Source organism: Mesoplodon mirus (assembly GCF_964341445.2).
Source record: "Mesoplodon mirus genome assembly, chromosome: 10".
In the NCBI taxonomy this organism is placed as follows: Eukaryota; Metazoa; Chordata; class Mammalia; order Artiodactyla; family Ziphiidae; genus Mesoplodon; species Mesoplodon mirus.
The window spans coordinates 53,470,639-53,493,332 of NC_138986.1; the positions used below are offsets into that span (position 1 = coordinate 53,470,639).

Here is a 22,694-nt window from a genome sequence, read left to right on the forward strand (position 1 = left end):
ACCAGGGGGGTTGAGAAAAGAGGTGTGTTTCCTTTATGGTCCTTCCTTCCCAAGTCCAGGGTCACAGGCAGTGTAAATTAGGTCACCTCAAGCCCTTCGCTCTCAAGGCTGGGGAGAGGCCCGGTCTCTCCTCGCCTCCCTTACCCAGTCCGGGAACGGGAAGATGGGGGAATCGAATACGCAAACCCTGCGGTTCATTCTGCTCGAGGGAGGCCCTGAGAGCGCGGCAATGGCGAAGCGGCCAGCCGGGGGGGGGGGGGGGGGGCAGGAGGCGTGGTGGCCCCGCCGGCGTGACCGCACGTGTGCCCGGCGCGGTGGCCGGGGCCGGCGTGTCGGGCGTGGGGCCGGCTCCGTGGCATGGTGGGTGTGGCGGGGGATGCCCGGGGCGGTGGTCCCGGCGTGGGTGCGCCGCGCGCCAGGCACAGTAGTCCTTGGGCCCGGGCGGCGCGGGCGCGGCCGGCGTTCCTGCAGAGGGAGCTGTACGCCCGGCCTGACTCACGCACGGCGCCGCCCCCTTCCTCTTGTCGCCGCCGCAGCCGCTGGGCCCGCCCGCCGGGGAGGGGCTGCCGGCCTCGCCGACAGCTCCTTCCTGCTTCCCGCAAGTCCTCGCCGCCGCGCCGCAGGTCCGGTCGTGAGTGCCGGCCGAGAGCTGCCCGCCGCCGCCGACGCCGCCGCCGCCGCCGCCGCCGCCCGGCCCGCGCCCGCGCCTCTCCCCGCGGCCCGCCCGGCCCCCTCGCGACCGCTCCGGAGCCCGCGCCGCCCCCGCGCCCCCGGCCATGCTGTCCTTCCAGTACCCCGACGTGTACCGCGATGAGACCGCCGTGAGTACCCCCGCCGCCCCCTGCCCTCCCCTCCTGCCCTCCCCTCCCCCTCGGCCTTTGTTTGCAAGGCCGGGCGGGGGGCGCCGGGCTCCTCCCTAGCCGAGGGGGCCCTGGTGGCGGTCACCCTCCGCCTGCTGGCGGCGGAGTCGGTGGTCAGCCGCCGCTGGGCCGCTTCCTAAGAAGATCAGCGGGGTCAAGGGCAGACGCCCAGGTGGGAATGGGCATCTTAAGGGAGTGGGAAGACAGAACGTGTCACTGCTTTTTGACTGGAGGAGGCTCTGGCTTAAATATGGTGGTAGGAAAAAGTGTGCATGCGTGTAGGTGATGTCCAATTATAAAACAAAAGCAAACTTTTTCAACTCACAAATTAAAAATACTTAGAGTTGAAGTTCATTCATTCGATTTTAAAACGTGTATCGAGCGCTTCCCCTGCCCTTGGCCGAGCGCTGGGCGACGGGCGCTGGGGATGCAGGGCCGAGGTAGAGTCCTGGGGAAGGTGGAGCAGGGCCCCGAGCTGTGGCAGTGTTGATCCGAGTGTTCCTAAACTAGAACAGGAGTTGGTGGGGGCGAGACGAGGTCTTAGAAGGGGAGAGGATGGCCTTTTAAAGAATGAAGTTTTGCCTAGTGCAGGGGTTAGCCACCGTTTCCCTCAGCTGTAGATGACCTCAGGGTCACCGTTGAGGTCCTCATGGTGGAATTCTGGGCAAACACTTTTTGTGTGTGTAAAAATTAGTTTGGCATTTTAAGAACTGGAGTAAATCCAAATGTTGTGGGCATGATTCTGGTAGGAATAGCCAAATTCTTCAGATTACTTAAAATGGAATCCAAATAAAAAAGATTTTTGTATGATACAGTTCTAGGTTTTTTCTATTTGCTTTGACCCGATTTATGCCAGAAAGTCTGTACTTTAAAGCAGTCTCATTTGGGGATAAAGGGTACTGGGGCTTTAGAGTAAAGGACGTATTGTTTTAAATTAAGATTTCCAAGTGACACTGATGCATCCATGGTTTCTTTGACCTGTGGTCATCTGGTAACCATGTTTTCTCAGCCTGTTCAGCTGCTTGCTTATTAAATTTACTCTGACGCCCAAGAAGCTCTATCCCTGTGGTTCAGAGAGTTGTTTCCTTTGTGTCTGGGAGTAAAGTGATCCAGCAGGAATGGAAAAGAGGAGAGACCAAGTAAGAAGCACTGAGCGCTAGTTCTGGTTTTGTCACTCACTCGCTGGATGCTCTTTGGCAGATCACTTACCTGTTACAGGCCTTCTCTCCCATATATGAACTATTAGGGCCGGCTTGGTTAATCACAGAGCTTACTTGCTGCTGTAGTAAGAATATCATCATTCATTCATTCACATGATGGTCCAGCCCTGCAGTGTAACGGACTTTAGTAACGGGAAGACATGAATATCTCAGTTTGGTTCTTGAGGATCTTTGAGTTTTCAGGAGAGATAAACTTATAAAGAACTATTATGTGGTTTGATAAGTGCTGTTTTAGATTTGTTTTGTTTTATTTTTAAAGGCAGGGTTGCTTCTTGCTTAGTTTTTCCCTTTTCGGGTTACCAAAATCCTACAGTTCACTTCTCTGTGTTTTACAGTTCTTGAAAGGGTTAAGTGAGGATTTTTTTGAAGACATCAGAAAGCTTATGAACAATTAACTTGAAAGAGTATACCGTGGATTTTAATACTCTCCAGTTCCTTTTCATCAAAGAACTCATGTTCAACCTCAAGGCCAAGGAAATGTGGTTCTGGTCCAGCCTGGACCCTGCTCTGTGGATCCCAGTGTATTTATCCCAGCCCTGATAGCCTGCATGGAGTATCCTTTTCCTGTGACAGAGTCCTGATTAAAAACCCTAGGCTTGACTTACGCATTTGCTCAAATTGTAGCCTTGATTTCTAGGATGGGTTCGTTTCTCTCCAGCAGGTGCTAGAGATTGCTGTAGCTCTCTGTCTCTCTCCCTTGAGCATCTTCCAGCTACCTACTGCACAGTCTCCTGCTGCACTGTGGGGTTGGAGCATGCAACCCTTTGTGGTGGATTTCTGCTTTAGTGAGCAGAGTTTTGGAAACCTTGCCATTCCACTGTAATGCCATTGCCCGTCCCCCGAGAGTGTTGCCCTCAGGGAATTCGGGCCTGCTACAGCGTTTAGAAGAATGTATAGGGTGAGTGGAGAACACAGAGGAGGATGAGATTAATTTCCATCAGTAGGAAGAGACAGTATGTGAATTGAGCCTGGAAGTCGGCCAGTTAGTTAAGGTAGAAAGGACATTCCTGGCGTGTGACTTAAAGTCATCGTTATGTAGGGCTGAACAGTCATGGAATTGCATTTGTTTTAGGATGGCAGGAAGGCCACTGTGACCAGAATATCCGTGGGTGGATGAGCTTGGAAGGGAGCTGGAAAGGGAGAAAAAAGAAAATGGGGCCAGGTTTGATGGGCTCTGTGTGCTGTGTGTACAAGTCTGCACTTCGTCCTGAAGGCAGCAGGTGAGCTGTTGAACAATACAAGTGAAATATTGAACAGTAACCGTGTCTTATTTTTAAAGCCTCTCGGGAAAATAAGGCATGGTTTGCAAACTTAAATCAGATGGGAGAATCAGATACTGCACAACTTGACTTCAGGGGATGTAGCTATGAGATCACCCCATTTGTAGGGTATCGTCTTGTAAGAGAAAAACGTAGGGAGTGGGCGGGATGGGGGGAGGGCACTTGGCTCCTGGGGTTCTCCTGGAGAGAATCAGTTTCTTGTCGTGGTTAAACATGTCTGCTCGATAACTAACTTCAGTTGCTTTAGATGGCGATGGGGCTGTTTGCTCAGAGGTAAACACCATTCAGGAGGCAGTCCAGTGTAAGATACACTGGGTTCTGAGTCAAGGTCCAGCTGTGCACCTGCCAGTTCAGAACTGGCCTGCTTCATTAGCCAAAGGTTGAGTCCACAGGCTTTGAGGTCGGCTCAAGGTGGGTCACAGTCCTCCCTCCCACTTATTAACAATCCTTGTCAATTGCTTTAATTCTCTCCAGCTTCAGTTTCCTCATCTGGAAAAATGAGTTGGTAATAACCTCCCAGTGAGGACCAAATAGATAACGTGGCTATGGCGCAGTGTTTAGCTCACAGTAAGTCTGTGGCCTTCCAGTCTCTGTGAATTGCATTCTGCAGTTTGGAAAATAGGAATATCATCAGCTCTCTTACAGGGTTGCTTTAAAGCATCAGGCACAACAATGTGGATATTCAGCAAATGTTCATTGCTTTGGGTCTAGCACTTGGCAGCACCTTCACTTAGTCATAATACTAAGATGACTTGCAGTTAATCTTTTCCCCTTCTTTATGAAAAGTTAAGTCTTTGGATATGTCTGAGTTCTAGTAGCATCATAATCGAGGAACATTTGTTAAGTGTCCAGTCTGTCCCCTTCAAGGAATATTTGGGGAAAAGCTGTTGGCAGATTGTTTGGAGTCACAGCGCTGATTCTGAACTCGGTGTGGCCCTGGGCGTGTTGCCATCGTGTGTCTGACCTCACTCCTAAAAATACTGGATTGGCAGATCTTTCACAACTTTACATTTTTTTGATTCCTTATTGACAGAGGAAAGATGGTTGTTACTGTAAGCATATTTTGTAACCATTCCAAGGGGTGTAAAATGTAAGACACTTGCAGATGAGAAGAAAAGACAGAAAGCGTTTCTTCAGTGAGGATAATCAGCTAAAATTTAGAGAGGCTTTTGGTAAGGATTGAAAATTGGTAATTTCAGGAAGACGCATGGGGAAGACTTTCATCTGATTTTGTCAGTTGCACTTGTCAGTCATTGTTTGCTGAGAACAGTTCCTGTGTTCCACCTGAACTGCCCGTTCTTCCAGGTGTGCATTTCCCCAGGTGCCCTCCTCTGGCACCAGATGAGGACAGATGCTGACCCCTTGCAGAAAAGCCTGAGGTTTGAGGCTTGGGGGAGATTCTTCTCAGTTGGCCAGCAGCCACGCTGAAACTTTGACCAGCAGTAGAAACAGCAGGTTTTCCTTTTCCAGGAGAGTGTTCTCTTTCCTTCGGAAATAGCCCTTACATTTTGGTATCATAGAACAAAACAAGGAGACAGATGCAAAACTCATTGGAGGCACTGGTAGTCTTCTGGACAGCCTCATATAAGAAGCCTTAGCCGGAATGTTACTGAGTTGTTGAGAGAGACTTGACTGGAAAGACGTTGTCCATGTGGTTTCATTTGATTAGATGAATCACGTGAGTATGAAATGGAGAGGTTCTGTAGAGACATTTACCTGTGGATAGTTTCTTTAGGCATCATCACCTGGGGAGTGGCGACTCCCTGTCATTCTGGTCTCAGTCCGTCTCTGAGGGCAGGCCCAGGAATTTGGTTTTTCAGAAGCTCCCACGTGGTTCTGAAGATCAGCCCCTGTGAGCGTTCCTGGAAGTGTCCCCTCAGTCGGGCCTTTCTTGCACTCGGCAATTTTATTCATCAGATATCAAGGTAGTCCCAATGCGTGATGCCTTTGTGCCTCCTCTTCTACACAGTGAAAGAAAGCATTTCATAACAATGCACTAAACGGAAGAAAAGCTTCAGTTTTAGAAACGTTCTTTTATGGCACGTGAGTCAGCTTTCTCAGCTGACGTCACTTAGCATCATTGCACATTAGTTAACTTGCTTTTTGGCAGTTCAGACTTAAAGGCACAACGGATCATACTGTACATTGTAGGGAGATTTTCTAAGCATCAGTCAGCTTAGCAAGAACAGGGCAATGCACTCGTGTGTGGTGGCACCCTCCCAAGCATGCCCTTCCGGCATCCCCACTGCATTGTGTAATTCTGCGCTTTGCTACCGACAACACGTTTTCAAGTTTCTTTAGCACAGCGGCAGGCCTTTGTTTTGTGTTGTACAGATGGAGCGGTTCCTATTCTGACCTTTCATCTTTCTTCCCTCTCCAGCTAAAACGTTCTTTTCATGAAGGGTGGCTTGACACCTTTGAGAACCTGCCAGCTTCGGTTCATGTGGTAATTTGGGCAGACACATTGCCAGTGAGCCAATGAGGCTGTTTCTGCCTGCCCCTTTCCTATCTCTCTACCACATTCAGAAAGTAGTAACTTAATTGGGATTAGACACTAGTTATCTAATACCATATTTTGTCTTTTGCAGGTACAGGATTATCATGGGCATAAAATTTGTGACCCTTACGCTTGGCTTGAAGACCCAGACAGCGAGCAGACAAAGGTAAATTAGGGTTTTATGATTAAAGATAAGGCGGCCTTCATAGCTCAGACCAAACCCTAGACATCAATAACCGTGGCGTTTCCCTTCTGGTATCATCCTGTGTTGTCTGCAGTGAGAGGGTGAATAGACATGTTGGTACTAGCACTTTCTGTGAAATGATTCATGGGAAAGAGGTGAAAGCATTTTTAGTCCCATAGAAGATCACGTAACTGTTTTGAATAATGTGTATGGTTTATAGGGACACTAATGAACCAACTATTTGAAATGAAAATATTTGAAAGAAGGAAAGCGGAATTTTACCAAAGGAAAATGAAAACCTACAGAAAAATTAGGTGAAGGAAAAAATTGCCTAATACATTTTCTCCAAAGGAAAGAAAATTGTATATATTTAAGAAGTACCAGGTCCTGAAAACTGAATGCTGGTCATATAGATTACTTATTGATTTTAATGCAACAACAATAAAATTATAAGTAAACTAAATTCTAAGTATCTTATATCTTATAAGGGGGTGGGGGGAGAATTTTCTACTCTGTCTAAAAATATGAGGCTTTCCTATTCTTTTGGAGAAACGTAGTATTTTGAGCTGAAGTCTCATTTCGTTAACGAAGCTTACCTCTAAGTGCCATGTCCCATGGATATTTTTTCCTCCTTGGAGTGCCCAAGACTTGTCATTTGAGAGTCATTATTTACATATACTCTATGTGGTTAAGTTTGCTTGGTTGAGGGAATAGTGTTTCTCCAATCCACTCCAAGTTCCTTGACTCTTTTATTTATAGCCATGCTAACTTAGTATGTAAAAATATGTATACAATTTCTAATGTGCTCAGCATTCCAGAAGTTTATTTGAGCTTCTTTAGAATCCCAGAGTACATTTCCCATCAAAAAAAAAAAATGTTAATGTACGCTAAGTAGTTTTCTAGGCCAGCTTCTAAAAGCCTATATCTTAGCTGCGCTTATATCTTGTGGTCCCTTGCCACCGTATATACCAGTGTTCTCTGGAGAACTGAACTCAGATTTCCAAGGCACTTCAGATTTTCCAGGAAGACATTCCCTTCTGATGTGGACCTGGGTAGTGGAATGGGGATTCTCTCCTTGCCCATCCCCCATCCCCAACCCTTTCACACTCCCTGGTCAGTGGGGTTGCAGACTCCACCACCTTCATGTCCTTAGGGAAAAGCTTCACCAGGAACGGAGTGCAGGGAAGGGCTTAGGCAGGCACGATGATACATGGAAGAGGAGAAAGTAGAGGCAGGAATCAAGTCTTTCTTCTTCATTTCCGAAGCACTGGCCTGCCTGCTTTCCTTTCTGCCGCTCTCAGCTGTTCTTCGTGGCTAGCATTTCTCTCCTCCTCTGCCCACTGCAGAAACTCTTAAACCTTCTTCCCTATCCTTTCCCTTGAAGTCAGCACACCACCATTTTGAGATTTTCTCATGGTTTTTACTTCTGTGTAGACTCCCTCATTCTCACCCTTTCCTGATTCCCTTCAAGAAAGACAGAGGTCTCATGGGTGAGAATGATTGGTATTTGGGTTTTCATTTTCCTTTGGTGAAGCAGCGGGTTATAGAGGTTGATGGGTAGCCATCCCCAAGTGAGAAACAAATGGGTCATTTCAGGGGCAGGCAAAGGCTCTAGCTCCTCAGGTGGGGCTGAGCGGAGCCGGGAGCAGGTGTGGGCCGCCTCCTCACCTCCACTCTGCCACAGATGACCTTGACCGTCCAGCTTTGGGCTGAGCCGAGACAGGGATTGAGCCTGGGAATGGAGAGTCACAGGCAGCTTCATAGCCTGTAATGGAGGGAAGGAGATGAACTTCCTGTCCATCGCTGGAAAACTATCCCCAAGGACTGTCTCTATGACGATTACTTTGTCTGAGGTTTTGGGTACAACCTGGATTCCTTCAGCCTTTGATGGTGCTTGAGTGATGCAGCTGTGTTGGAACGACCCAGTTTTTGTTTACGTGTTAATGGATGCATACTTTGCTGTTCCTTAATTGCTGATGGCTGGTCCTGTGGTTGACGAGCCACTTACTAGCAGATGAAACTTTGCCGATTGGTGATCTTGCAATCAACACTGGATAGACGCTAATGACACTGACGTATACACTGTTGTTTTCATGGTATACATTGGTGGTTTACTATGGGCAGAGCAGTTCCCTGGTAGCTTTGCATACCCTGTCCCATTCAGTTCTCAAACTCGGACATAGGCCTTTTTATTGAAGAAATGGAGTTAGAATGATTAAGTAACATGTCCAAGTTCACGTAGCTCGTAAGAGTGGAAGCCAGGCAGTCCAGATGGTTATCAACCTCACATTAAAGAAATGATAAAAGATCAAAGACTCTGGGTGTAATAGCTTTGGAAATGCAAGCTATAGGAATATATTCATGTCTGTGCTTGCTGTGGGACTCTGTATGTCCTCCTGCAGGTGCCCTCGGCTTCCCCCCACCCCCCTCCCACACTAACCTGTTCAGACGGTGTACCTAAGGTGTCAGAGGGCTGTGCAGCTCGTGCCTTCTCCCCGCATCCTCCATACACACCTTGCCCAGTCCCCCCTTAAACACCCTCATTATTGATGGGAGCTAATGGTCATCTGAGATCTGATGAGTGAAATTTCGGTCTCAGACTGAAAAGACAGAGTGTGTTTTTCTAACGCTCAGAAGAGCAGCAGGGACATTTTCTACTCACAGTTAGAGGCATGTACACACAGGTGTATTAGCCATACCTTGGTGTAAAGAGGAAAATCTTCACATAACCTCTAAATTGAAGAAAAACTGCTTGTTACATTTTCAATAAAAAAAACAGCCCAGAAGTGAGGAACATTGATAGCTCATTTATACTAAGATCTGAAATGCTATCGGTAAGTCCTTGATTTAATCTAGTATCTAATATAGGTTATCCAACTCTTCGAGTTCCGGGCGTTTGAGGCTTTATCCTTTATAAAAGAATCTCAGAGCAGACTTGTAACTTAGAAAATGCTCAAAGACAGTGGTGGTGGGGACTTGAATCTGGGTGAATTCTTTCAAGCTGTGAAGGCCCACGTAACCCTATTTTATAGCAAGTGTTCCAGTTTGTAGAAGATCCTACACAACTCAGTTGTTTCTTTGAGGTCAATTCAACCTTTGTAAAGAGGAAACAGTGTTCCAGCACTGCCCAATAGATTATATAATGTAAGCCACGTAGATAATTCAAAGTTTTCTAGTAGCCACATTAAGTAAGAAGAAACAGATGAAATTAATTGTAATAATTTCATCTAGTATACTCAAAATATTAACATCTCAACATGTAATGAATATAAAATACTGTTAAGATATTTTACATTCTTTTTTTTTAAACTAAGTTTTCAAAATCCAGTGTATATTTTATACTTATAGCACATGTCAATTCAGACCAGCTACATAATCAGTTGCTCATTTGCTACATGTGGCTAGTGGCTACCATTTTGGACAGTGAAGATATGGACCAACCTTTCTTGTGAATATAGTTGTAAAGACTATAAATAATGTTAGCAGGTTAAAAAAAAAAGCAGAATTTGTCACAGGAATTCAAGAACAATTTAATATTATTATATTCATAGATTAAGTAAACCTATATTATATAATTAACCTAGTTCATATTTTAAGAATTAAAGAAAATCCAAAGCTAAAAATAGAAATAACTTTAATAAGATAAATATTCAAAACAACTTAAGCACTAGGCTGGAATATCTCTGTCACTACTATTTTTGTATGTTTGCAAAGCTTTGACCAGTGCAATAAAACATGAACTGAAATTTGTACAGGCGAAAATAAAATTATCATTAATTATAGATTGATTCTATGATTATGTGTCTAGAAAACCTCAGGGAAACACCTGAAAACTTTTTAGAATTAATGTGTTCGGTGAAGTGAGTATGTACCAAATAAATGTAAAATCAATAGCAATGATGAGACATCAGCCCACCTGATAGCAAAAAGCAAATACTTAAGGAAGAAGAGTTTTCAGGCCTACTGGGAGAGTAATAGTGTCACTTCAGAAATAGGGAGATCTAGAAAAGGGCCAGTTTGGGGCATTATTTTTTTTTTTTTTTTTTTTTTTTCGGTACGTGGGCCTCTCACTGTTGTGGCCTCGCCCATCGCGGAGCACAGGCTCCGGACGCGCAGGCTCAGTGGCCATGGCTCACGGGCCCAGCCGCTCTGCGGCATGTGGGATTTTCCCGGACCGGGGCACGAACCCATGTCCTTTGCATCGGCAGGCGGACTCTCAACTGCTGCGCCACCAGGGAAGCCCCTGGGGCATTATTTTTCATAGTGAAAAATTGGAAATCACCATTTCCAACAATAGTTTAGTGTTTAGGTCAAATCTGGTGGATCTGCTTAACGACATAGTATATGCCTCTATTAAAATGTTGGGCTGTAAAGATTGCTTACTAAGTGAAAAAGTGCTTAAGGTAGAACATGAAGTGGGAGAAGGATGCAAGATTGTAGTGCTCCCAGTGACCACAACTTTATAAAGTGTGTTTGTAATTCTAGGAGCATCTGTATGGAAATACAACCTAAACAATAATAAGATAAAGGGAAGGCTCTGGGTTAAAAGCCCTTTAGACATCTCGTAAGTGTGATATACTCTTGAGGTGTCTGAACCATAGTGAAATCTCACTGAGGTAAGTGGGACACCAGGGTAACCTTGGAAGTTTTCAGTGTGAGATGGCAGAGAGGGAGGTTTGCAGTCATTAAAAAGGATTTGAAGACAGATAGGCAGGTCCCAACAGGTGGTCAGTCCATACTTCCCATTCAGCAGGCTCTCCCCTGGTGGCGCAGTGGTTAAGAACCTGCCTGCCAGTGCGGGGGACACGAGTTTGGGCCCTGGTCCGGGAAGATCCCACATGCCACGGAGCAACTAAACCATGCACCACAACTACTGAGCCTGCACTCTAGAGACCGTGAACCACAACTAGTGAAGCCCACACACCTAGACCCGGCGCTCAGCAACAAAGAGAAGCCACCACAATGAGAAGCCCGTGCACCGTAACAAAGAGTAGGCCCCGCTCACTGCAGCTAGAGAAAGCCTGCGCATAGCAAGGAAGAGCCAACGCAGCTAAAAATAAAAATAAATAAATCTATTAAAAAAAAAAAAAAAGGTTGTCCTTTGCAGGTCATGGAAGGAAGTGTGTAGCAGCCTTGATGCACCCCGATATTTTGACACCAAGGTAACTTGAGCCTCCAGACTACTAATAGCAAGACACCCATCCCCCACCCACTGACAGTAATGTGCATGTGATTCACTTCCTAATCTTTTAACTTCCTAAGTGTCCTGTGGCACACAAACAAGTGAACCCCAGACCCCACACTCGGCCTTAGCTCTTTGCAGCCTCTTTCTTCCTCTCAGTTGGTGTCCTGGCCCCTTTGGGTGTGCCCTGTTCAGATCTCATTTCAGATACCATCACGGGCCATCTCCTCTTTTCCTGTCTATAAGCCACTCTGCTTGCCCCTCCGTGTAGCTTGATACCCCTTCTTCCTTTGTCCTGTCTCCCATCAATATAAACCATTCTCTTCGTGATCAGCAACAGCCCCATTGCCAAATCCAGTGACCTTACCACGGTCCTGTGTCTTCACTGTGCAGATGGACCACGCGTCCTGGGGAATAGTAGAGACTTTTATGTCACCAGCAAAGGGACTGCTGTGCCCCCTCAGCTTTGCATTGCCTCTCAGTCCCTTGCACTTTACGGAAGCAGCCGTCTCGCTCTCGGGTCCCTGTGAGAGTACCGAATGCATATTTCTTTCCCCTGGCCTCCCCATCCATCGTGGTGCAGTCAGTCCACGTGGCAACATCTGCGCCCCTTCCTGATAGTGAGAAATTCTCTGCATCCCTGGGCTTGGTTTTGCAGCCCTAAAGTCCAGATAGAAGCAGTGTCCTTGTAGCCTTTTGAAGAGTCTCCCCATTTTACTCCATCTTACTGTGGCTTCAGCCTCTTGGTTGAATATTCCAGAACTTGTGACTGAGTGAAGGGGAGATACAGAAAGGAAGGATTTACACCTTTCATGGGATAGCTGCTGTCATTGTAACTAGTTGTCAAGTCTGGCTTCCACAGGAGCTCTGTCCTGGGGCTTTGGTACAGGAGGTAAGCAAATGTAGAATACCAGCTGCAGATATCAAATGACTAATTTATTTTTCCCTCTCTGAGAGCTGCCTCAGGCAAAATGACAGTAACAACAGCTCCATCCCTTGTGGATCATGAGAGAAGAACTCTTAATAGGAACCAGCAAAAAAAAAAAAAGAAAAAAAATTGTTTTTATGTTCAGTCCTTCTAAAAAATTACATTACCAGCTGTTTCGGAGAGGATCAAAGGAATACAGAACGTAGGTCTTTTCCCCCATAGCCCATTTGGCTGAGTAGTTAGGGGTCACCCATTACACCTGCTGAGAAGGGGCTGTGAAGGTAATGAGCAGGACAGTCCCTCAGTCTTACAGGTAAAGAAGCTGGAAACGTCACCTTTCTGCCCACACTGTTCCCTTCCTTGGCAAGAAAGGTTTAAATCTCACAGGACTTCTGATCATCTCTAGGGTACTTAAATAGCCTAGGATTTCTGTGTAGGTATTTTAATGTCACAGAGGTCGGTGGAGAACAGAGTTGAGGGCAGTCAACACCTTTCCCTGGGATCCTCTCTGCCTATCCTAATACGTGGTTTTTTTCTTTGCTTGCTTGCTTTTGTTTTTGTTCTTTGGGTTTAACCCTAAAAGCAGGTAGCGTGAGCAGTTGCTGCTCTGTGCTGGTATCAGTCTGGCCTAGATCTCCCTGGGCGGTGTGCCTTCCTAAAGTGGGGGAGAGCCAGCGTGGGCAACAACTGGTGGGGAGCTGGGTGAGCCACGATCCTTTTGTCCACTTGCATCGCCCCCTCAGGCTGTCAGGCCGCAGAGGCAACCGTGGAAGCTTTGCTCCCAGGACTTCCGCTAACATGAAGGGCCAGTTCAGTGTCTCTAAGCCAACAGACAGCAGGTGAAGCTGACTGGAAACTGAGGAATACTGGATATAATTAACAGCATAAGAGACTTTAGGTTTTGGTTTTGGTTTATGGTGTTCTTTTGAAGACTTTAGGACAAACTGTGAATGTCCTCTTTTTAAGTAGGTCCTTCATCCTGTGAGTTTCCAGGCGTTTCCCATGTCACCTCTGTTGGGAGGCAGGGTGGAGAAACAGAATATTTGCCAGTTGGGAATAGAAGTCATAGACCTTGGTCTTTCATTTTCTTGGCCTTGGAGCACAGCCAGCTACCTTACCTGGGATTCCTTTTCTTCATCTATAAAATGAATATAGTCACACTCAGTTCATCTAGCTCCAAAGTTTTAATGACACCCACCTGAGAAAATGCATGTAAAAATTCATTTTCCCCACACAGCAGAGCTCTGTACAAAGATGATACATCCTGGGCACTGCTGCTTCAATGTTTTGAGATGTAGACCTTCAGACTCTAGTCCTCTTATTTGCTTACTCAGAATGTTGAACTTTAAAGACGCCTCTGTCTTTTTATTTTCATCCACAAAATGAAGCAGGATTTTCCTTTTGAATTCTAGTTTTTTTAGAAAAAGATACTTAAATTCTAAGCATTGAATTCCCCACACCTCCGCCAACGGAACTGTGGCATCTAAGTGTGGCTTAGTTTTTCTAAAGGACGATGACTGAACTAGGCCAAACATTACCTTAAAGCTATTTGGTAGTGCCTCTTTTTTTTTTTTTTTTTTTTTTTTTTTTGCGGTACGCGGGCCTCTCGCTGTTGTGGCCTCTCCCGTTGCGGAGCACAGGCTCCGGATGCGCAGGCTCAGCGGCCATGGCTCACGGGCCCAGCCGCTCCGCAGCATGTGGGATCTTCCCGGACCGGGGCACGAACCCGCGTCCTCTGCATCGGCAGTCGGACTCTCAACCACTGCGCCACCAGTGGGGAAGCCCTGGTAGTGCCTCTTTTAATTGGCGTTTTCTGAACCCACTGGCAAAGCTGGCCTGTGAAACGCCCTGCCATCCATTCATTAATGTTTCATGTAAGGACCTGGATTGAGAATTACTACTGTGTTGTTCCTCCTCTAGTGGAAACAAGAAATGCTCTAGGTAAATCTGTTACCACATATCATCTCAATCTGCAAGGCATTTCAGGTCTTAAAGGTCTCACCACCTCCTACAGAAATGTTGAGCCTTATGTATGTTCGCAAACATACTTCTGATAAATCCACAGTTGAAATATGTAGTTAGGGAACAACATCCTTTTGATCTGTGCATGGGGTAATTGTCAAAAGTATGACAGAATTTGCTGGTCCTGGGCCATCCTCTTTTCTAAGCAGTGCTTTCTCTTGTCTTTTTCTATCTTCTTTCTCTTGCTTTCTGTAATGAGGTTTTTGAGGCAAGCAGTAGAAATGAATTCTGGCCATGTTAGGCAAATAAGGAATTCATAGCAAGGATATGAGGCCGGCTTCTGGGATGCACTGAGGGCCAGGCTTGGAAAGCAGGCAGGAACCAGACAGTTGTGGGACTCCGTGGTGGGAATTTCCACTTTTCACCCAGCACTGCTGATGACATCAGTGATTACAGTGATTCGGCCCTCTGTCACTTGTTCCAGTGGCTGCATCCCAGGAGAGGGAGTTCTGATTGGCCAAGCTCCAGATGTGTGCTCACTCCTTGGCTGTACTGTGGCAATGAAAAAAGATTTGGTAAAAGCCTTAGGGACCCTCTTTGGCTTCTGGAGTGGCAGGACAGCTATGTGAAGTTAATGTCTCACTAAGCAGGGTAGAGCCCTGGGGAGGAGAATGGATGCCGGCTGGCCCTAACGCCATAGGTCCACTGGTTTCATTCCCCTTCCTTCTCCATGTGTGCTCACGCCCTCCCCTTCTTCCCCTGTCCTGGGTTTACCGGTGTGCCCACTGCACCAAGCATCAGGTTAAATGGGGGTGAGGAGAGGGATGCGTTGTCATGAGCAAGACAGATGTGGCCCATGCCGGCTTGGACTCACACATCAGCCTAGGAGACCAGAGATCGGAGCTGGGTGAACCACTTAACCTTTGAGCTGCTAGAGGTCATTGCCGAAAGGAGGCTGAGCCACACCTTGAGTAGAGGCTGGGAGTCTTGCCCCATTTGTTCACCACCAGGGAAAGCCCCATTTTAGAACAGCAGACCCCAAACCATTGATGAAATTCTTAAGGTGCTTGTGTACATTTAACATGAATATTTTCCCCGTGGGCAGCTACTCGGCTTTGGTTCCAATAATCTACATGTCCTCTATGAGAAATGCCGATATCAGACATGGTATCTTTGGGAAAACAGTTATTAAAGAACTACCAACTAAAGAACAAAGATAACTGACTTTTCTGAGCCTCTTTCTTTTCTCTTAGGTATCTGGAATCCATTCACCAGCCCATGCTGCCATGTCCAGGGGGAAAGCATTCAGTCATAAACATCACCTGGGTATTTGTTAAAAATAGACACGCCCAAGCTCTACTTCTGTAGCATCTGATTTGAGTAGAGATCTATTTCCCAAGCACCTCACCAGGTAATTCTTAAGATCCAGAAAGCTTGGGAAAACTGCCCTAGAGAATGCTTAGACATGGTTAGAGAACAATAATAACACCGTTGATTTATATAGGGCACTTTCAAGGAGTTAAGGTTCTCATAGATGCCTCACTGGTTCATAGCATCTTTGTAAATTAGAGGGACAGTGTTTGTGATTCTCATTTTTCTCATTGAGGGAAATCAAGGCATGTGCCACAATAAAGACTTCTGCGTCTCTCCTGTATAACACTGGATGGCCCTCTGACCATTTGGATCAGCTCTCTATTTAATCATGCACACCGTTCTCTGGAGCTCCAGTTCAGCCTGTGTAAAATCTCATACCCTTCTTGTTTTTACCCCTGCTGGCACTGCCTGGTTCAGGCATGCATTGCCACTGAGCTAGGCATTCAGTAGCCTCCTAACTTGTCTCCCTTCTTCCAGAATTTTTTTTCTACCCTGTTCTCCCCAGCAGCTGATGAGAACCCTTCGAGATCTTGGAACCTGTTTATTCATGGGAAAGCAGTAGTGTATATTCATTTAATGAACAGCTTTAGAGGTAGAAGAAAGACAGGTTTGAATCTTAACTCCACAGTTTTATCAGAGTTGTGACATTGGTCATGCTTATTAACCTCTCTAAGCTTCAAGTTTTTCTTTTTTAATTTTTTTTAAAATTTATTTTTGGCTGCATTGGGTCTTCATTGCTGTGCACAGGCTTTCTCTAGTTGCGTCAAGCAGGGGCTACTCTTCATTGCGGTGCGCGGGCTTCTCACTGTGGTGGCCTCTCCCGTTGTGGAGCGTGGGCTCTAGGTGCGCGGGCGTCAGTAGTTGTGGTTCTCGGGCTCTAGAGCGCAAGCTCAGTAGTTGTGGTGCACAGGCTTAGTTGGTCCGTGGCATGTGGGATCTTCCTGGACCAGGGCTAGAACCCGCGTCCCCTGCATTGGCAGGTGGACTCCTAACCACTGTGCCACCAGGGAAGCCCCTAAGCTTCAATTTTCTGATTTATAATCTGGAGAAAACTACTGTGTGTGGTTGTGGGGAAAATTAAGTGATAATGTTTTTGAACCTTGGAACAGAGTGGTTGACACAAGTAAGTGCTTAATAAATGCTTGCCATTGCATTTATTATTAAATAGTTTAAATACCACAGGAACTATCTGCTTGATAATTTAAAAGGCCTCATCTTTAGAGCTATTTGGGACAAATTCTTTTATTGCAATTATTTCTTGGGCTCTGTTTAGATCTCCTTTCTTTTTGGATCAATTTTAGTCATCTGTATTTCCTAGAAAATCGTCCATGTCATTGAGATATTAAAATTTACTAACAGGGGATTATGTGAAATAGTTCTTATAATGACTTTACTCTCCTTGTTTGTGTCTCTATTTGTTTTTGGGGGTTTTTTTGGCTGTGCTGGGTCTTTATTGATGCGTGCAGGCTTTCTCTAGTTGCGGCAAGCGGGGGTACTCTTCGTAGCGGTGCTCAGGGTTCTCATTGCGGTGGCTTCTCTTGTTGCACAGTACGGGCTCTAGGCACGTGGGCTTTGGTAGTTGTGGCCCGCAGGCTTGGTAGTTGTGGCTCGTGGGCTCTAGAGCGCAGGCTCAGTAGTTGTGGCACACGGGCTTAGTTGCTCTGCGGCATGTGGGATCTTCCCAGACCAGGGATCAAACCCGTGTCCCCTGCATTGGCAGGCGGATTCTTAACCACTGCGCCACCAGGGAAGTCCCTGTCTCTCTTTCTTTATTATTTCAAATTTCCAGCATCTGTGACTTCTCTCCCCTTTTTGATTAGTTTAGCCAGCACTTTGTTTGAATGCATGGGAGTTTTTTGGTTGCTGTTTGCTTTTTAGAAAGAAATGGTTCTAGGACTTATAAGTTGTACTCTTTAATTTTTTAGCTCATTAATTTCTTTTTATTTTGCTTTGTTACTTTAAAACTTTTTGGTTTGAACATTTAGTTAAATTTCACTCTTTCTCATTGGTGGATCACCTTTTCCAGGCTTCCCTATCCAGCCCTTGGGCAAGCTTCTGGTGGATTCCTCCTCTTCTAGCCTGCCCATGCTTGGCCAGCTGAGCGGCTCCTGGAAGAGCTGTATCAGTCAGGACTCTTGACCAGCAGTACCTGAAAGCCAGCTCGCTCTAGCTCATATAAAAAAAAAGGAGCTGAGTGGCTCACATAATTGAAGATCAGTACATGCCTTTAGGCACAGCCTGAGCCGGGACTGCACATGATATTTCTGGAAACTTGTCTCTTAGGTCATCTGCTTTTCTCTGATTGTTTTGTTTTCTAGCAGCCTCTCCCACATGGTAGGGAAAGATGGGCCTTGCCCCTTCAGGTTTTACACAGTCCTGACAACCCCAAATCTCATAAGGTTACTTCTCCTTCCAGTGTTCACCTCAGTCCCTGAAAAAGGATTCTGGTTACTTAGCCTGGGTTCATAGCTACTTTATTGACTGTTACATGTAGAGAAGAATTGATGAAAGACTCTGCTTATGAAAATCAACAGGGTTTACTTATGTGAAGAATGTAGAGGGCTTCCCTGGTGGCGCAGTGGTTGAGAGTCTGCCTGCTGATGCAGGGGACACGGGTTCGTGCCCCGGTCCGGGAAGATCCCACATGTCGCGGAGCAGCTAGGCCCATGAGCCATGGCTGCTGTACCGCAAAAAAAAAAAAAAAAATAGAATGTAGAAAGGAGTTAGCATAGTTAGAACATAGACAGAGGTATCACTAACATTATCTATGACATTTAGTGTAAGCTGCCGGCACCCAGAAATGATAAAATCTGATCAAGAGAGAGGGTAAACCCCAAACTTCCTGAAGTTGTAACTCATTTTCCAGGCCCAGCCTTTTTATTTGGGTACAGAGTACCTCCCCTGGGCCACATGTACCTCGTCAATCACAGTGTGGGCGCTGTCCTTCAGCATATGGCACACCCAGGCACCAACACCATCCCCCGAGCCTGTTCCAGGTACACTCCTGGATCCGTACTGTGGACTAGATCAGGTCAGCTGCCCCGATGTGTGTGGGATTCATGAAACAAGCCCTTAGATCAGCCTCGAGCCTCATCCTGCATGGATGTCCTGCCCGGCTCTGGATCAGTCCCTGGATCTCGGGGAGGGGTACTCTGATGGCTAGCAGAGGTCACACCTCAGCCACTCCACCCCCAGTCTATCAGTGGGGCTTCCTAAAGGTACCGAAAAGAAACAGATGTCAACTCGAAGTGTTTTTACCACATTCTAAGAACTTTAATTCTTTTTTTTTAACATCTTTATTGGAGTATAGTTGCTTTACAATGGTGTGTTAGTTTCTGCTGTATAACAAAGTGAATCAGCTCTACATATACATATATCCCCATATCTCCTCCCTCTTGTGTCTCCCTCCCACCCTCCCTATCCCACCCCTCTAGGGGGCACAAAGCACCGAGCTGATCTCCCTGTGCTATGTGGCTGCTTCCCACTGGCTATCTATTTTACATTTGGTAGTGTATGTATGTCCAGGCCACTCTCTCACTTCGTCCCAGCTTACCCTTCTCCCCACCCCGTGTCCTCAAGTCCATTCTCTACATCTGCGTCTTTATTCCTGTCCTGCTCCTAGGTTCTTCAGAAGCATTTTTTTTTTAGATTCCATATATATGTGTTAGCATATGGTATTTGTTTTTCTCTTTCTGACTTACTTCACTCTGTATGACAGACTCTAGGTCCATCCACCTCACTGCAGATAACTCAATTTCGTTTCCTTTCATGGCTGAGTAATATTCCATTGTATATATGTGCCACATCTTCTTTATCCATTCATCTGTCGATGGACACTTAGGTTGCTTCCATGTCCTGGCTATTGTAAATAGAGCTGCAGTGAACATTATGGTACATGACTCTCTCTGAATTCTGGTTTCCTGAGGGTATATGCCCAGTAGTGGGATTGCTGGGTCGTATGGTAGCTCTGTTTTTAGCTTTTTAAGGAACCTCCATACTGTTCTCCATAGTGGCTGTATCAATTTACATTCTCACCAACAGTGCAAGAGGGTTCCCTTTTCTCCACACCCTCTCCAGCATTTATTTATTTTATTATTATTATTTTTTAGAAGATGTTGGGGGTAGGAGTTTATTAATTTATTTATTTATTTTTGCTGTGTTGGGTCTTAATTTCTGTGCGAGGCCTTTCTGTAGTTGTGGCAAGCAGGGGCCACTCTTCATTGCGGTGCGCGGGCCTCTCACTATCACGGCGTCTCTTGTTGCGGAGCACAGGCTCCAGACGTGCAGGCTCAGTAGTTGTGGCTCATGGGCCTAGTTGCTCCACGGCATGTGGGATCCTCCCAGACCAGGGCTCGAACCCGTGTCCCCTGCATTAGCAGGCAGATTCTCAACCACTGCGCCACCAGGGAAGCCCTCCAGCATTTATTGTTTGTAGATTTTTTGATGATGGCCATTCTGACTGGTGTGAGGTGATACCTCATTGTAGTTTTGATTTGCATTAAGAACTTTAATTCTTAATGTTTTAGTTTTTCTTATTTTTTAAATATTCTTGTTATAGTTTGGATTCCCTCATTGATACAAGAATTATTCAAGAGAGGATTTGTACGTGTTTAACTTCTTCCTGGGGGATTTTTAGTTAGGTGTGGATTTGATGTGCAGATCACCTGTGTCCTTGCCAGGCTTCTGGTCAGTAGTGTGTACACTGAAGAACGGAGCCAAAAAGGGTTAGTGTTCCAACTTTGAAGGGGCGCCCTGGTAATGGCAAGATTCGAGAACAAGGCTTGAATCTAAGGTCGAAATGAGCCTTTCTGTTTCCTTGCCCCTTGATTGTAACTAGCCCAGTGAGGGAACAAGTTGATTTGCCTTCAGGGGGATAGGCAGAGAAGGTGCAAAGGGGCCTGGCAGGGCTTCTGGAAGGCCCCACCTGGTCTGTTACCCACATGCAGCGGGAAGCTCAGTGGGAGCCTTCCTGACCTGAGAGCAGATGGTCCCAGAGAGAAGAGAGGGACCCACTCCGGGCTTTTAATGTTCAAGGACAAGCCCCGTGGGTTTTGGGCTCTCGCCCGTTGTATTTGACGTGGCTCGTCCTTGGGGTTTGTAGGGGTTTGTGGGACCAGGAAGAGAATGGCCCCTCTCTGGGTTGAGGTAATGGCATTGTAGTTACAACTGTGACCCGAGCAAGCTTTTCTTTGTCGTCTGATGGACTGCTAATGTTTGAAAGTTCGGAGCGCACTGGAAAATAAGGGGCCCTCTTTCTTCTCTCTTTTGGGTGTAGGTTCCTAAATCTGTCTTGTACGTTACCCCGTTCCTCCGTAGTCTCCGTTTCTAAAGCTGTCTGCTGAAGCAGCTGCCTCTCATTCTCTGTTTGGCATGCCTCCGGTTCTCCATGTGACCGTCCAGCCCTCCTGGCTCTGGGTCCTCCTGCAGCCTCTGGGATGAGCTTTGCCACCTCTTGCCTTCTCATTTATGGGCATATCCCTGCACTTGGAGAGTCATTTCCGAGTTCTGCTACACTCCCAGCAGGGAGAGGGGGTCCAGGTGTGCTTCCTCCTCTGGCCTCCAGGATGCTCTCAGCCCTTCACACATGACTACGATCGGGGTTTTCTGCCAGGCCGTGCTGTGGCACCAACCACTTGCTTTAACCAGCTCATTCATATGTGTGTGTCTTTGTGTGTGTGTGTGTGTATATCTATATATTTAAATAAATAATACATTTACACACACCTACTTATAATTTGCAACAGAAACTCCTCCAAGTTTGTGGGTTGTAGATAGCACCATCCCTGGTTTCACCTGGGTGGTACCCATGGTGGAGTGGGTCTCCCAGCTGGAAGTCCCTCCTGGGCATTGGACCGCCTGCCTGCCCCACTCCCCAAGGCCTATGCCACCCTATCCCAGAAGTAGTTTCCCCTTCATTTGTTCTCCTGTAGCTCTTATCTTTATCCTTGTGATTCATCTGTTTAATCCTGTGTTGCCCGTCGTGATGTTCTATATACATATCTATTTAATGAGTTGTATGCATCCTTTTTATTCCTATATGTAAAAATTGTGCTTGTAAAAGGACGAGATATTTTGTGGACTAAAGCATAGTACATCTGAGGACAACTTGACAAAAATTCTTTCTGAAGACAGTGAAGGTAAAAGCATCTCCGCCTCCCAAACTGAGCCACCCTTTGCCAGGTAGCTTTGCTGTTTTTGTGTGGTGGTTGTTGTTGTTTTTGTCGATTATGGTAAGAACGTTCAACATGAGATCTGCCCTCTGAACAGCGTTTAACGCGTTAATGTGTACGGTGTAACATTGCTAACTACAGGCACGGTGTTACACAGCAGAGCTCTCAGATTTAATCGTCTTGCATAACTGGAACTTTGCTTTGAAGGTTTCTGATAGTCAAGGCAAAATGAAATGTGAATTGGATTTCTTAGCTTTGAGCAGCTGTTCTTAGAAAAATATTTTCAGACTCATCCATAGCTATAAACTCTAAACTGGTGATCCTCTTTAAAGGCTCAGCTGCTGGTGTCATTTCATGGGCTTTCAGGTTTCAGTGATTTTAATAATATCCTGGAGTGTGACTTTCGATGCTGAGACTCCTGAGGGACAAGGAGAATTTCACTCTCCTCACCCTGCTTCTTTACCATTCTGCAACTCCTCCCATTTTCCTTTTCTTTATCCTTATACCTCTTCTCCCTTTCCCCCAAATTTGTTCTAGTTTTCAGACCCAGAAGCCAGACTATTAAGTCCATAAATGGCCAAGAAGGCACTACTGGCATTCTTTGGAACCCTGCATTTCACAAAGCCCCTTTACAGAAAATTTGTACCCACCTTCATGAAAAGGACTTGCCCAAATTATAAATATGTACACTATGCCAGAACTTAGACTTTTAAGAACTTGAACATTGTTTGCATCTAGATACTGGACTTGGAAGGGTGCAGTCTTTAAATATTGCTCTAGTTAAAGTAATTGACTAACATTTGCGGGTGAGCAGTAGCAAGATTGTATATAATGAGCTTGGTTATTTAGTAGCGTTCCTACGGCTGGCTTCATGGTTTCCTGAACATTTTAAATGAGAAAAGCCAGTGTGCCTGCTTCAGTGTGAGATGGGTTCTGTTGCAGCAGTTGTAACTGTACCTGAGAAGCAAAGCAAGATAGAGAAACCATGGGAGGGTGCAGTTCCACCTTTCCAGGGAAAATCAACTGAGGATCTATGA

General features: G+C 46.1%; 1 protein-coding gene across 1 annotated transcript in view; it reads left to right on the forward strand.

Annotated features, from left to right (window-relative positions):
• Positions 1 to 678: 678 nt before the first annotated feature.
• PREP (prolyl endopeptidase) overlaps positions 679 to 22,694 on the forward strand; it is a 137,313-nt gene continuing 115,297 nt past the window's right edge. Inside the window, exons 1-2 of the mRNA XM_082633454.1 lie at positions 679 to 821; positions 5,949 to 6,023. Coding sequence (XP_082489580.1) covers positions 777 to 821; positions 5,949 to 6,023 — 120 coding nt within the window. The 5' untranslated portion in view covers positions 679 to 776. The remainder of the gene's footprint in view (positions 822 to 5,948; positions 6,024 to 22,694) is intronic.